The sequence below is a fragment of the Berghia stephanieae genome, chromosome 11 (assembly GCF_034508935.2).
Source record: "Berghia stephanieae isolate SIO BIC M18660-M18661 chromosome 11, UCSD_Bste_1.3, whole genome shotgun sequence".
Lineage (NCBI taxonomy): Eukaryota > Metazoa > Mollusca > Gastropoda > Nudibranchia > Aeolidiidae > Berghia > Berghia stephanieae.
The window spans coordinates 38,754,513-38,770,485 of record NC_088370.1 but is presented as its reverse complement, the minus strand read 5'-3'; the positions used below and the strand labels follow the sequence as shown (position 1 = coordinate 38,770,485).

Below are 15,973 nucleotides of genomic sequence, written 5' to 3'. Positions count from 1 at the left end.
TAAGACAAAGGGGAATTGATTGAAATGGGGAGCAGATGTAGATTCCAAAAGCACACCGTCAAAGTACTTAGTTTGAGATCACCTAAAAGTCTCATCCAGACACAAGCACAGGTCCCAACTAAGAGGAATACACTCAAATGTTACCAATCATATAATAAACTAAACATAAAACAATGCATAACAGAGAGATGATTTACAAGGAAAAAAATATCATCTCCCAAAACTATAACTAGACATTCGACTGTTTCCTTCCCAGCCAAGGAACTCTGGCAAGGGTCAGGACAAAATTAAGTAATCTCATTCCAAGACAATGACAGGAAACAATTGGAAAACGGGTATGGGGGGATAGAAGACACAGCATGTACCTCCCTGCCCACTATGGGAGGTCAGGATCCCCACCCAGAAGTTTGGCTTCTGAACCAAACTAAAGCATGTAGTCCCAAATAGCAAAATTTTCATCAAAGTTAGGTTTTCTGTAAGTAACTACAAACTACTTCAAAAGGGGTACATTCAACCTTTTTTTTTGTCGAAAAACCTACTGCAAATGCATGTGAATGCCAGAACAGCATAAGTCCACATGAATTTTGGTACCTCACTTTGCAAAAGTATACATCTAGTATATATAGTAAACGTGGTAGGCCAAGAACTTTCTGATTTACCATTTTGGTGTTGCCTATTGGGGGAACTAGTTTTGTTCTTACTTTTAGTTACATGAACTTGGGATGTTGTGAACAGCTTTGAACAGTTTTGGAGCTTTAGAACAAACAAAGCATCTATGATATGTCAGCTATATGATTTTGCAAAATATTACTTCTTTTTAAAGCTACATTCCATAACAATGAAGAAGATGGAGAAGAAGATACTGATGAGTATGATACTAATTAAAATGGTGGTGATGATGATGTTGAAAAGGAAGAAAGTTACTTGTGACATTGACAAAGATCTTTCTCTTTACAGTGCCGAGAGGGTTTGCCCCTTCACAAATGAATATCCCCTCATCATCTTCCTTAACCTGTGGAATGGAAAAAGCAGAAAGTAAAAGTAATGTCATATCAGTCCTTAATTCACAATTTCAAAAAAGAAAAAGAAAAAAAAAAAGAATTAAATAGTGCAAATTCTACTAAACATGCTCAAAGCGCTTTACAAAAGGTCCCTAACCAACAGCAACATTTAACTTGTAGGATAAGACATGACATCTGTTAGGTGATATAACATTTTTTTTTCCAACAGAAACAACCCTGTTAAATACTAGGTACTCATTTTACACCAGAGTATGGTAAAAAAAATGTCAGTAAAGAGTCTTTTTTATGACTCGAACCCTGAACCTTCCGATCCAAATGCAAGTGTCATACCACAAGACCACATAGTTGCACAATTAATACTCTCACCCCAACATCCCTGTCTAATCATTTTATTCAAAATGGGACTTAAAAGTTTACAATACTTTTAAAATTATCTTTAAAAAATAAACTGCAGAAATTTAGTTTCAATACCCCACGTCTACATGCAATCATCCTTATTAAAAACAGATCTAAATATCTCAATTATTCATTATATGAGGTATTTGATATTATTTTTTAAATACCAATTTAAACAAAATAATCTTTGTCAGTTTTTACTTGGCTCTTTTTCCTCATTGGATTCACTTTCAGAATCAAATGTCTTCCTTTCTTTCACTAATGTTACTTAAAAAATGGGCTTTCATATAGATTTTCTATTTAGCGCAATATTCACTTAACATGCTCAAATTGCTTTACAAAGGTCCCTGACAAACAGCAACACATAACATGTAGAACGAGACATGACAACTGTTAGGTGATATTACAAATTTTTTTTCAGACAGAGACAATGCTGTTAAAAGCAAAGATGGGAGAAAGCATTGACAACAGCAACTAGTCATGCATAGTCACCACATCTGGTCGGAATACAATAAAAATAATTCAGTTAGTAATTGCAATGTTTGCTCAACCTTCTTGAAAACTGAAAAGAGAATAAAGAACAGCAACAGATCAACATTAGCAGCCCTGTTCTGTACAGTATGGAAACAGCAAAAAAATATGTCGCACATAAATGAGACTACAGAGACAATAGAGTGACTTTTACAGTTAAAAACCAATCGTCTTTTGTCCTTCATTAACGAAATATGCAAACCTCGCCTCTCTCTATTTCTTTCTCCCCCACTCTCTTATACTCACACACACACACACACACACCTACACACACTAAAAAATAAAAGCAATATCTCAAAGAAAATGATCTTAATGATAGAGTGTTTGATTTTGATACCGACATAAAGTTCAAACTTTTCTAAAAGTGTTGGTAATTTATTTATATTGGTAAAATCCACTGTAGCATTGATGAGGAGTGAATGACCTCTTGACCCCGCCTCACGTACTAGATACCTGTTAAAACTCTGTGAAAGGTAAGTACTTAAGTTGGCTATGGGTTGTTGGTTCAATGTTATGTTTTTTGTTTTTTTTTACATTTTTGAGTAAAAATAGAACCATTGAAATTTTTATTTGACTAGTTTGAATGAAATATACGATACGTGAGGTGATTTTTAAAGGCGCAAGCACTGTATATTGTTTGAATAACTCGGGACTCATACTTTAAGATAATATTATAAATGCATTCATATTAATAGCCTACAGACATAGCAAAACAAAAGGTAATGGAGGAACCATCAATTAGTTCTTTTTATGAATGTCTGAATGTGAAGAAGGCAACCCTCAGAACCTACTGTAGTGACCTGGGTGATGCAACAACATGCAAAGAAGTAGGTGATGCTCCAAGGAGATGGTTACAAAGTAGTTTTGCTCTCATATTATAGAATAAATAAAAAGCTCGAATAAGGAAAGATGATTTCTACAACATACTCAGGACTGGACTGTCTTTTAACTCATCAACTCACGTTAAATAGCATGATGTACTAGGGATATAATCAATACAAGCATTCATACAGTGAAGAGTAAAACATGGATTGTCTCTCGTGCATTGATTACACTCACAAACTGAAAAAAAAAAAAAAAAATTGGCAATACAGGTTAATGGTTTTCAACAGATTGCCTCTTATCCATGCTTTTCTAAGACAGAGGCACAATTGACTTTTTGTAATTTGGAATATCGGAACTAGAAAAACGGCAAATATTTGAATTTTAAAAAAAACTCATACCTGAGAAATTATTAATTTACGCCCAAAATCGGTAACTTTAAATTTTGAATCTTCTTTGATGACTTCATTGTTGGAATACTTCCAAGTTATGGTGGCTGGTGGTCTGGAGTTTTTTTTAAAAAAATGAAAGAATGTTCATGCTTTTATTATGTTCAACATTATCCTCTTCCGATATATAAATAGGTTTATGATACCAAGTGTATAATGTTTCCTTTGTTTACAAAATATTTGAGATTTATAAAGCACATTTTTCAAAAAGAAACAAATAATTTTTTTCTTAATAAAAAACCCCCCATAGAAAACAACCCCTCACGCCCCAAAAATACAAAAAAAACAACAACAAATAAACAAAAACAAAAAAAAAAAAAAAACAACAAAAAAAAAAAAAAAACAAAAACAAAAACAAACAAACAACAAAATTTCATTATTTCAACATAGTTAATTATAGATCTCTTAGAGGCCTATGAATGATCATTTCATAAAGACACCATATCAAATTTGTCAAAATTAGTGGTGAAAAGAAATTCAAGAATCTGTAAACAAATGAAAAAAAAAACAAACAAAAGAAATCAACAACCTTGAATGTCTTTTATATATCAGCAGACTAGGCTAGCGTGCTATGACCAGTCTTTTTTTTTTTAATTCTATTTATGGCTCAGTGGTATGGTGTCTAGTCTTGCCACAATAATCAAGCAAAGTTATGCATGGCTAGTGGCTGGATGGGTGAGTGATTGTGGAAAAATTCTGGACCCAATACTGTGTCCTTACTTAGGTATTGCGCTAACACACATCAAATATTTCAACAGGTGTGAATGAGTACTTGGCTTTAGGCAGCGACAGATATTGTAAGAGTATTAGTATAAGTACAAAAAGGAAGCCAATCAGGTGACTGATACTGTATGAAATTAAAAAGAATAAACAGCAAAATACCCCCCCCCCCTCTTCAGGGAGCAGCGAGTTCCATCTGTACCTTTCTCCTGTCTCAGTGAGATGCGAGCAAGCCAAATTTCGAATGGAAAATGATGGATGAAGAAAGAGACAATGAAAGAGCTTTCACTTTCAGCTCTAGATAAAAACCTTGAATGCGTCACTTATCAGTGAGCATGCGCGATGGAAACAATGAACCGAAATACAAGGCCGCCAGTTTGGCGTTTCAACACCAAATTTGGTCTTTTTCTCAGGATTGAAAAATTTCACTTAATTAATTGATAAATTTATAAAACAAATCTCACGTAAACCGACAAAATCTGTGACTAGCATGGGACAGGAAATGCGGATTTATTTGTTGCAGAACAAGTTCTTTTTTAAAATGTCATTATTTCATAGTTTTGGCATCGTCAGTGCAGGCATCAACGCCCGTGGCTCAGCAGTACCATGGACCTCTCACTTATCTGTGGTCAGGACTGACCAATAAGCACCAGTACCTATTGGTCAGTACTGACCCCTGGGCACTGGCACCTGTTTGTCAGTACTGACCAGCAGGAACCAGCACCTGATGGTAAGTACTGACCAATAGCCATTCCGTTGAATAAAACAAGATGGACTAAACGCTGCACTTCATTATAATGAGACCTTATCAAAACCACCCATGTTTACCTCCCCCTTTTACATTTTTCATATTTTTTTTGGTAAAATACTCAACACTGAAATCTCAAACAAATAGCCAACTTGTTCGAGATTTCAGAGCTACACTGAAATTTTCTTTCTGGTTTGTCTTTGGAATAACCTCACAGAAGATGGGGTTGAACCTTTGAATCATTTTAACTCACTCAATCCTAGAGATTTTTGCTACTTTTCAAAATTAAAAAAAAAAATGTATGAAAAATGAGCATGTACATAGATAGTTTTATTCAACTACTATATTAACATGCAAAAAACTAAAAACATTAGCTTTGATAATACGCCTATAATTTGTCTCAGAAAAATGTAATAAATGGGCATGGGGTAAAAGTAACCCGGGTAAACCACGGATATAGTCGGTGTTTGGGTTGAGTGAGTTAAAAGAATCCTACAATATATATAATGATGTCATACTGAAAATGTGCTTAGTAACAACTTGGGCACGCAATAAGAAGAGGCCAACCGAAGAAAGAAGAAGAAGAAGAAGAAGAAGAAGAAGAAGAAGAAGAAGAAAAAAGAAGAAAAGAAGAAGAAGAAAAGAAAGAAGAAGAAGAAAAGAAGAAGAAGAAGAAGAAAGAAGAAGAAGAAGAAGAAGAAGAAGAAGAAGAAGACGAAGAAGAAGAAGAAGGAGTCTGGTACTGTTCCTACATACTTACCCTCTTTCATTAGTGAGCTACTACAATTGTCAATTGTTATTGAGTTGCATTTTGTTGGTATTAAAAAGAAATGATAACACTAACACTAACATATAAATCAAGTTACTGAAATCCTCTTTAAAAATAAATTTTGCTCCTTGATTATTGTCTTACTTTGCAGAGAAGAAACACTGAAGGACAGTCTTATGTCCAATCAACGCCTTTACATTACTGACACTGTAGGACAACTTTGGCTTGAAGTCAACTGAAAAAAACCCACATGGTATTGTTGAATAAGCTGATATCATAAAGTAAAAAACAAAAAAGAACAAAATACCAAACATGGAATTGGAACATTTCGAATTTAAACCCCGTCTTCAGCCAATAACAACAAAAAAATTAAAAACGTAAATACATTACTAAAAAACGTAGTCAATCTGTTTTTTTTTTTGTAATGTATTTTGTTTTGTTGGCCGAAGAAGGTTTTGAACCTGAAACAATCCGAATATTGTATTTTGTTCTTTTTTGAAGCTGTTATATTCCTTTATGTTTATTACGTTTTACAGTCCACAGCTTCTTGCAGCTTAGTATTACTTTGACAAAATGAATAGCATTTCTATCTTACTTTTTGAGATTAATATAATGAAGAGAAGAAAAAATCATTGCAAAGCAATAATAGTGTTGGGTTTTACTATCTAAGGTAAAAGTAAAAGTATGAAATAAAAATAAGTACAGCAAACAGTTTGAAAAAGTAAACAAAACAAAATGTAACAGGAAAAGTTAAGAGCTCATTATCGTTCTTCCAACAACCACCTCACCTCACCGAGGTGATTCTAGAGGAGACTTGAGAGATGATGTTTGCAGTAAAGGCTCTCTCTCCATCCAGGTCTGTCCTCAACTTTTATTTATTAGTGTTGGGATGTCCATATTGTCCATTCCTTTACATTATCAATCCAGCGTTTTGTATGACGTCCTCTCCTTCAGCTGTCCTAGAAGGTCCCTTGCATTATTATGTTTTTTTTTTGTTTTTTTTTTAACCAATGTGTCATGGCGAGAAGCAGTCCAAACCAAGATAATTTTCTTCTTTTGACAAAAGAATTGAGGGATTTTTGTGGTGTAACCACAAACACAAGAAAATTGGTAATACAACACATTTTATCCAGAAAGACTTTTGTTAGCTGAATGACACTTTGAACTTAACTCTCTTCTTACCAGCCATTTGCAGGACTTTCCCCATAACGTCACACCCAACTAACACAAAAATTGATTTTTTATTACTCAAAAACAATAGCAGTAAGTTCTTGCCATACATAACTTCTTTAGCAAAACATCTACAACACACATTTTCTTTAATTTTTATGATGTACTAAATAAATTTGAATAAGAAAAATGTTGGTTGTATCGTAACGAATGTGACGATTTTCCTATGGGTGGAAAGGAGTGGGTTAAAGTGTTCCTTTTTATATGCCATACCTCACTCGCTTTTGGATCCAAAGGTCCTGGGTTCGAGCCTCTCTCGATGCATATATGAGTCCTTGGAAAAGGCTCTTTACTCACATTCTCTCACCGTACTCAGGTGTAAAATGAGTTAACAGCGTTATATCTGTCGAAAAAATTGTAATATTGCCTCATGTGTCGTTCTACATGTTACATGTTGCTGTTGGTCAGGGACCCTTTGTAAAGCTCTTTGAACATGTTTAGTGGGTATTGCGTAATATAAAAAGCTCATATACACTCAAGTATGGTTTCTGTGAAGACACAGTTTTCTCAAACTCATTCGGATATCCCAAATTTTTTCTTATTCTTTGTTATCATTCCATTCCTTCCTTGAACTAATTTTTACCTTGTACACAGCTGCCTCGAACTAATCTCACCAAGCCAAAGTAAAAAAAAAAAAAAAAATCAATTAATGAATAGATAAACATCCTATCCAAAGAGTAGTAAGTAATTGCTATTGTCTGCTTCACGCTATAGAAACCGGGATAAACTCCGGCTCCATGGGCTGAAGGACTCCTTAACTACACCATTCACCATCTCTCATTCGTGTTTAGTGTTTCAGTCTTCGTGTTTTGTTGATAAAGGGAAACCCAACATGTCCACATGTTATCTGTCTTCGTTCAATAAATTGAAGCTTACATTTCATTACTTATCGTTATTTATTCCTTCAAGATTTTAAGCAGCAACATTTTCATTATTTCCAACTTTGCAGCGCTGCGATGTGACTGACTGCCTGGATTGTCGTGGTCTTTTTTTTTCAAAGTAGTCCCAAAAGATAAGACGAATAAAAGGAGTTTTAAATTGTGCAGCTATGTGGTCTAGTGGTATGACACTCGCTTTCGGTTTGGAAGGTCCTGGGTTCGAGCCTTGCGCTCGGCGCATAGTTGAGTCCTTGGAAAAGGCTCTTTACTTACATTCTCTCACCGTACTCAGGTGTAAAATGAGTACCTGGCCGTTAACAGCGTTGTCTTTGTCCGAAAAATTGTAATATCGCCAAACAGGCGTCATGCCCCGTCCTGCATGTTAAATGTTGCTGTTGACCAGGGACCCCTTGTAAAACGCTTTGAGCACATTTAGTGGATATTGCGCTATATAAAGTTCAAAATTTTTTTATCTTTTTAAATTTAAAGTTAATTTTTTACATCTATATCTATTTTTATTATTTTTTTTTTTTTTTACCTTTGTCCGTAGAGTTCCATTCTTTGACAATGATCTCTCTAGATGGATAGGAACACGAGGTATAACAGCCCCCTGGCTTCATAAAGACACATTTGTATGTACCGTTATCTTCCATGCTGACATAGGCAAAATGAAGTCCCCCTAAAACACAATGTTTTTCTGCTTGTTTTTTAATTAAATCTTTTATTTCTTAAAAACGTAAAGCTTTGTTTTGTTTTAAGACTATGCAGGAATATAAGACCTGCCAACTTGAAAATCAAAAAATTCGTAATTTTTGAGAGATAAAAATTGTAGTTGCTATTGTTAACTTTGAAAATGAACATTTACCCTTACAAAGATTAAATAGCACTTCAAAATCCTTAAAATCAATGTAGTCTGGCTTCAACTTTCATTTTTAATATTTTTTTTTAATCTTAGGGATGCTCATGAGCTTTTGAAATCGGAGCCAAAATTTTGTAATTCTACAAATTTTTCGTAATATTTGGCAGGTCTTATATCTAACTCAAGGAAAAGAAAAAAACTACTGCTAAAATAAATAACATAAATCTGTCATCTGCATTTTTTGCGGCCGCAAATATCAGGGCGATCCGCAAATTTTAGCAAATTTCCCAAAATTGACAAATCGTGGCAAATTTTGGGAAAATTGGCAAATCGTGGCAAATTTTGGGAAAAAAAAAGAAGTGAAAACAGAATAACGAAAAAAAAAAAGTGTGAAACTTGAGAAATGTTGCAGCTTTGCCTGGGCCCAAACCAAGGGAAACTACTCTCTACGGATAATGATCCTTTAAAATCTTTGTAACAACGCTATTGTGTAAATTAATAAATAAAGCCTTCTTAAATGTAATAAATTGTCTTTTATATATTTTTTTCTGTATCGCGTGTTAATTTTTTACTGAAACGCTTAGTTCTCCTTGGCAAAATTTGGTCTTTTTGGCAAATTTCTTGGCAAATTTTGGGGGTTTTTTTTGGGCAAATTCTGGCAAATTTTAGGTCCCAATTTGGCAAAAAATGCAGATGACAGATAAATAAAATGGGTTGAAATACCACTTTTGGCAGTGGAAATGATAATGATGATGGATTTGTTGGTGGAGTTGGGTTGAAGATGCTATGGTAGTTGAGGTAAGGATGATGGTGCTGTAATAATCATGGTGCGTTATAAGTGATTTCACTAGTGATTGTGAGACTATTTGAATGTGCAATAGAGTACACACAATAGCAAACACGCCTGCCTCCATATGAGGCGCTTGTTACAAGTTGACAAAATTTACAAAAGTGTGTCTAATGAAAAGGCTTTGGATGGAAAGAGTAGAAAAAATGGACATTTCCGGTGCAAACCCTCCATCAGCACAGCAATAACAAAGTAACACTGAAATCGGCTATGTGGTCTAGTGGTATGACACTCGCTTTCGGATCGGAAGGTCCTGGGTTCGAGCTAGTGCCGCGCTGAAGACCGGTCTGGACCGCGGTCCGACGGTCTTTTAGCTGTGAACCGAAGACCGGTCCCATAGGGGAAGACCGGCGGCGGTCCTCACTTCTTATCACCTTTCAACTAGTGCGGGCGGTCCTTGCAAGGACCACGGTCCTACGGTCTCGCGCCATAGCCTACTACCTCCCAGTGATTCGTTGCTTTGGTTGCCTATCTTCCACCAATCACCACCCATCCCACTTAATTAATCGCACCCACCCCCCTTTGCCATACACTAAACGACACAGATGACCATACAGGCAGACGACCACCAACCTCCACTCCGCAAACCGCCCTTTCGTGTGTGAGATGGGGGGAACAGGAGGCGCACGCCTTGGACGATTCCATTATACGGGGTAAATTTCAAAATTTACTACACCATAATGATCGCAATGACAATGATCTATGGTGAAGGCATGACCCCTCTTCTCTAATGGGTTATTGTTTGAAATGTATGTGACTACAAAAGATGTGTGTGTTTGTGTGTGTGTGTGTGTGTGTGTCGAACCTAGCAAGTAGCAAATCCGATTTTTTGTTTTCTTTTGTCCATCTCTTGTCACCACTCCTTTCTATGGCAGTGTTGTCATTTAAAATAATACAATAATATTAAAATTTCGTTTGGTGTTTTTACTAATCAAATAATATGAGTTTCATTAGTTTCTTCCTTCCAAAAAACCCAGTTATAACGTCTGAATTTTAAAAAAGTCCAATAGAATATTTGGGGACCCCGATAGCTCAGTTGATAGAGCACTCTCTTTATACGCAAAGGGCCAGAGATCGATCCCGGGTGCAGTCGATTTTTTTCTGAATCCCTGTCTACTCAGCAATGAATGGGTAGCTGAGTTTGTTGGATCTGGCAAAAAGTCACCATCGACCCCTCTTATCACCTCATCCACCCCCTCTTATTATAACTTCACGTCTCTCTCTAACTCTTCAATGCTCGCTGCCCTCTAATGTGTGTGTGTGTGGGGGGGGGGAGGGGGGGGGGGGGGTGGGTAGGAGTTGTGTGTGTGTATCAACGCCACGAACAACTCGATCAACGCCTTGGGCGATGCCATTATCTCCGTTAATGGGGATAAATTTCAAATTTTATTAAATTATCGAAGTAACAATGAAGTACGGTGAGCAAATAAAGAAGGCATCACCCCTCTTCTCTAATTAGGTTACAATTTGAAATGAGTGTGACTACTCCGTGTGTTTTACTCCTGTAGACCACGGTTTTCATCGTGTAGCGGTCTTTAACGGTTCAAGAATGAACAATCCCACGGTCTCAAAGGTCAAACCGGTTCGAATTTCCAACAGTCTCTCAGGAATGTTCAATGTCGAAAAGGACCGGTCCTTGCGGTCTTCATTTCCCAAGGACCGTAGGGCCGTGGTCCTTAAGCTTGCCAAGGACCGCCCCGCACTAGTTCGAGCCTCGCGCTCGGCGCATACTTGAGACTTTTGGAAAAGGCTCTTTACTCACATTCTCTCACCGTAGTCAGGTGTAAAATGAGTACCTGGCCGTTAACAGCGTTGTCATTGTCCGAAAATTTGTAATATCGCCAAACAGGCGTCATGTTCCGTCCTACATTTTAAATGTTGCTGTTGACCAGGGACTCCTTGTACAGAGCTTTGAGCACATTTAGTGGATATTGCGCAATATAAAGCTCAATTTTATTTTTTTTTAAATCATATATACAACTGTAGTAAAAACTGAAAGTTCTCAAGTTCTTATGTTATTTCTTTTACACATGCTACAATTCTCACTAAGATTTGTTTTTTTAAATCAATGAAAGTTGGCTGATCACCACGAAATTCAAAATTATGTGAATGCAGAGAAAAATCACTGTAATTAACTTAAATATAGGTCTAAGACAACCTAGGTGAAATATCCATTCCTTTGGATCTCTTTCTCTCTATCAAGAAGTGAGTGCTGTTCCAATTAACTCTCGGGTTTACACCAAATTATCGCAATTATTCCCTTTCTCTGTTTAGTTCTCATGCATCCTTGCTCCTTCTACTTTTCTACAAAAATATCGACAATATTATCATTTTGAATAGGAAATTTGAAGAAAAACTTACCCTTTAAATCTGCCCCTATCCTGCTGTTCATATTGACACCTTTAAATTGGCATTTATACCTTGAATTAGTTTTAGGTTTTATATCGCAAGGAAGGTAAAATGGCTGAGTCTCTACTGCTGAATAGTTCACGTGTGTCGAAAGATCTAAGATGAGACAAATGCAATGAAAGCAGCTATAAAGGAAATTTAATCAATTTACTTTGAGTGTAAGACTTTGATGGTGTGTTTGTGAAACCTTTAAAGCATGTTGACATACCAGAAAAGTAGAAAAATTCAGAACGAGGTGGTAGTTGCTGACAGGATGTGTCAAATACTTTGCTGCCAACTGTTTGAATCTTAAGGGATGTGTTGTTTTTTTCTGATTTTGTTATTCGTTGAAGAAGGGCTTTGAGTCTGAAATGTTCCATGTTAGGTATTTTGTTCTTTTGCGAAACTGTAATAACCATTTTTGTTCATTTCTTTTAAAAGTTTATAGCTCCTAGCAGCTTAGTATCACTTGGAAAAGGAGGATGGTGCACAATAGGTTGAAGGACTCCCCTCATAAATAAACAGACTACTTTTCAATCTGAGTCAAGTCTGGTATTTTTAAGAATGTCTCTACATCCAGCAGTAATTGGGTAGCCGAGTTTTACATCAAGTGGATGATAACTTTAAGACAGACTTGTGCTCTATTCAAAGGAAGCAAACAATTGTTAGGGTCTGTTTCAAGCTACAAACATTGAGTTATACGACTCCTTATAAGTTTGAAGGTCAACTTTTTGTTTTAAACGACCCATAGAGGAATCTCGAGTGGTTAAAATGATCACCCTTAATTAATTAATTCTATTTTGACCATTGCATCATACTAATTGGATTCAATAGTCTGATGTCATGTCGCCCAGCAACAGTGGCCATCGTGGTTCTAAACAAAGAAAATCTGTACTTTTTATTCTTCATGCTGGCTAGAACTTTTTATATGTCTTGTGATCAGAATGTGTAAAAGTCAAAACATGAACAGATTTGTGTTTTTTTTCTCCTCTGGATTTGCTTTTATGCTCGTCGGCGAAATATTTAATAAGGGCATCCGCCATTGTTCCGATAAAATAGAGCCAGTTACTAAGTTACCATGGGTCAATACAAGGGAAGTGACGTTACGACTGTTGAAGAGTATTACAAACTATACAATGTTTCTTTTTTACCCACAAAGTGCTGAATTGAGAAGTATAAATTTCAAACAGATAAAACTGAAATGTGAAACGATTTGGACATTACTCTAGTGTTCTTTCCGGATGTTTGTAACAGTACTGGAACTTAAAACTGGTAAAAATGTGTTCATATAATATTATGTTAAAGTCTTGTGACCATCTGTTGAATATAACTGGTACGATGAAGACATCTTGGCTCATAACCCTCTACACCAGCATGATCATAATCGGAAAGCTGCACCAAGATGCTTTCGAATAACATGAAAAACTGTGTGTCACGGCTAAACTGTGAGTAAGTGAATGATATGTTACTTTGTTCTGCCATCGATTAAAGCAAATTTTAAGAGTGCTTTTATTTTTATAAGCTTATAATAATGCAATTCATAGATTAAGTTTAACAAACTATAAAGTAATATTTTTTCTCTATCTGCATTACTTCAGGAGATATCTAAATTGTTCTGCATTTTAATGATAACTATTTTTATGTCAATGCGCAAAATTGCGTGTTTCCTTATGTTAACTTCTTTATTTTACAAAAAAATTGGACCGTTTACCTGGAGTATTGTCCACCAGTTGATGTGAATTACATGTCATTTTGCATGATCATTTTTTATTTAACAGATAGAATATGCTATTTTGTTATGCTTTAGCGAGTATTTTCTTGAATTTGGACTGACTGTAGATTATGAAAAAAAATTATGAGTAGTTCAAATCTTGCAATCTTTAATTTTCTGGTCATGCTTTAAAATATGTTTCACAAGTATGATAAATCCTTTTGGTGCTAAGTTACAGCTGGAATATTTTCTTACATCAGTTGGCAAAAATATTCTTAGTTCTTAAAAAAATGAATTTGCTCTCATTCTCTTATCTATGAAAGGATTTTTTAAATTCAAAAAGCACTTTCTATTGCATTAAGTATACTTTATGAACATAGAAAGAGACACCCGTTTTGATTATATATAAATTTTCTCTTATGGTACCTAATTAAATATGAGATGTGCCAATTTGGTAGCAAATTGACTTGAAATAAAAATCAATTAAATCCTCTTCTTTCAGCTTATCCTGCATTTTGCAGGATTGCTATAATGAATGCCACATCTCCATGCCCTCGGTTTGATAGCATCATTTTCCTCAATAATCAATATAAATATTTTCTTTAATTGTCTAATCTAAGTGATGAAATGTGATCTGTACATGTAGATTTTACCAACTTGCAGTCGATGATTACGAATTTGCCATTATTACTCACAAAATTTTTTAAAATGTATGCATGGGTGCAAGCAACTGGACCTCAAAAAGCCTGCAAGTCTACTTATGACCAGACATATAATCTGAAAAAGCCTGCAAGATTCACGGACTTTCCTCGTCATTTGAAGTCTTGTTCTCAGCATCTAGTCTTCATAATAGTAGTCCACAATTGTTGTATGTTTAATCCAAAGGTTGTAATGCAGGAATTTGTTAAGTTTCTTGTCACAAATTGCACAATTTTAAAATATACAAAAATAAACTAAAAAATTAAAAAAGTGTCCTATCACAGTCCTATTCAAATTGCAAAAAGCCGGCGACGCTTTTTTCGGTAATCTAATCGGCCGGCAGGCCGGCTGTAGCCGGCACTCTTGCACCCATGTTTATGTTAAAAAATCTCCCTCATCTGAGCCATAATGCTGTAAATGTCAATCTTCCAAGTCTGACAATGGCGGGTGAATGGGATTGGCTCGCAAGAAATCAAGCACAGCATGATTTCACCGATCAGCCTGTAGGGATGGATAATTTTCCCATTGTGCCAGACTTTCCTCCCTCGATACACGAAATCATTCTTTTGAGCATGCGATTTTCTCTGTAAGGGCTGACCACTGAGTCCGACCACTATCTCTAAATAGGCCTTCAGTGTCATATTTTTGACCATATATTCTATTCATTTTTAACTATCTTTTTAACTAACGTCACTGTATGCATATGTACGTTTTGGCGAATGTGCATGTCTTTGTGAGGGTGTGTGAATGTGCGTGTACATGTATAAATGGGTGTGTGTACAAAAATGTTTTTAATGATGTTTTACAATTTTGTGCGCCTAGAGCTGTTTTGTCAACGGGATTGGGCGCTATACAAATAAACTTTATTATTATTTGTTATCATTATCTTAGTGGCCCTGACATATTGTTACCATTTTGAGCCAGTGGGTCACAAGGTAACAATGACTATCAACTTTACATTCACTATATCTTTATATTGAAAAAACCCAAACTTACTTGACTTTGGTATTTCGTCCAATTGGATGTTTAAGATCTCTGACAAGGAGGTTCCAAGACGATTGGTTGCTCTGCATTGAAAGTAACCATTGTCCTCTGAAAAGAACCTCAATAGTACAAGACCATCTCTCGCTATTAGGAATTTTTTGTCCCTCATGACACCTTTGGGGGTTAGTTGTTTACCATCTTTGTACCAGGCAATTCTATTAAAAAAAAAAAAAAGAACATTAATATTACGCATTTCCAGATTTACCATGTCCGATGTGCTTCACAATCTTTCATTTATTTCCCTAGCAGGCTATAAGGAACAATATTTCCATTTCATACAATACCAGTCATCTGTAAGGCACCTTTGTACTAACAACCTAGAGTCAAGCACTCATTCACACCTCACTCGAGTGGGGTAATATGTGTTAAGTGCTTAATCCAAGGACAGAATGTTGGGACCAGAACTTTCCACGATCACTGTCACCCATCCAGCCACTGACCATGCTTATCATTGCTTGACATGATGAGACCTCATACTGCTGAGCCACTGAGCGGCAGTATTCTGAGTGAGTTAGAGATAATAATCAATATGTACTATGACCATGTGACAATATCAGAAAAAGAAAATAAAAAATAATGAACCTTAAAATTTATGACCTACTTTAAAAAAGGAATTATGTTTGCATGTACATGGCACATACAACAGAATTTTATGTTTCAATTATGGAACTTGAGAGCACTTTTTGTGCTTCTTTAACTTGGATGAGTGCCATTCCATTTCAAAGAGCGTCGAGTTAAAATGTTTGTGATTTCAGTGATTTTGACGTAAGATCTAATTTTTCAACATAAATTGTAATCCAACATATTGCCTTTTTAAGATGACAGGTCACATTTACAATGCCCATTAATGACAATAATTG

At 35.7% G+C, this 15,973-nt stretch overlaps 1 protein-coding gene across 5 annotated transcripts in view; it reads right to left on the bottom strand.

Annotated features, from left to right (window-relative positions):
* Positions 1-15,973, bottom strand: part of LOC144956460 (neuroglian-like) — a 34,252-nt gene that overhangs the window by 10,339 nt on the left and 7,940 nt on the right. For all 5 annotated transcript variants that reach the window (XM_078886964.1, XM_078886966.1, XM_078886968.1 and 2 more), the window contains 6 exons: positions 15,066-15,268; positions 11,633-11,776; positions 8,104-8,244; positions 5,602-5,692; positions 3,173-3,275; positions 925-1,012 (listed from right to left, as the gene is read on the bottom strand). In XM_078886964.1, coding sequence (XP_078743090.1) covers positions 925-1,012; positions 3,173-3,275; positions 5,602-5,692; positions 8,104-8,244; positions 11,633-11,776; positions 15,066-15,268 — 770 coding nt within the window. The remainder of the gene's footprint in view (positions 1-924; positions 1,013-3,172; positions 3,276-5,601; positions 5,693-8,103; positions 8,245-11,632; positions 11,777-15,065; positions 15,269-15,973) is intronic.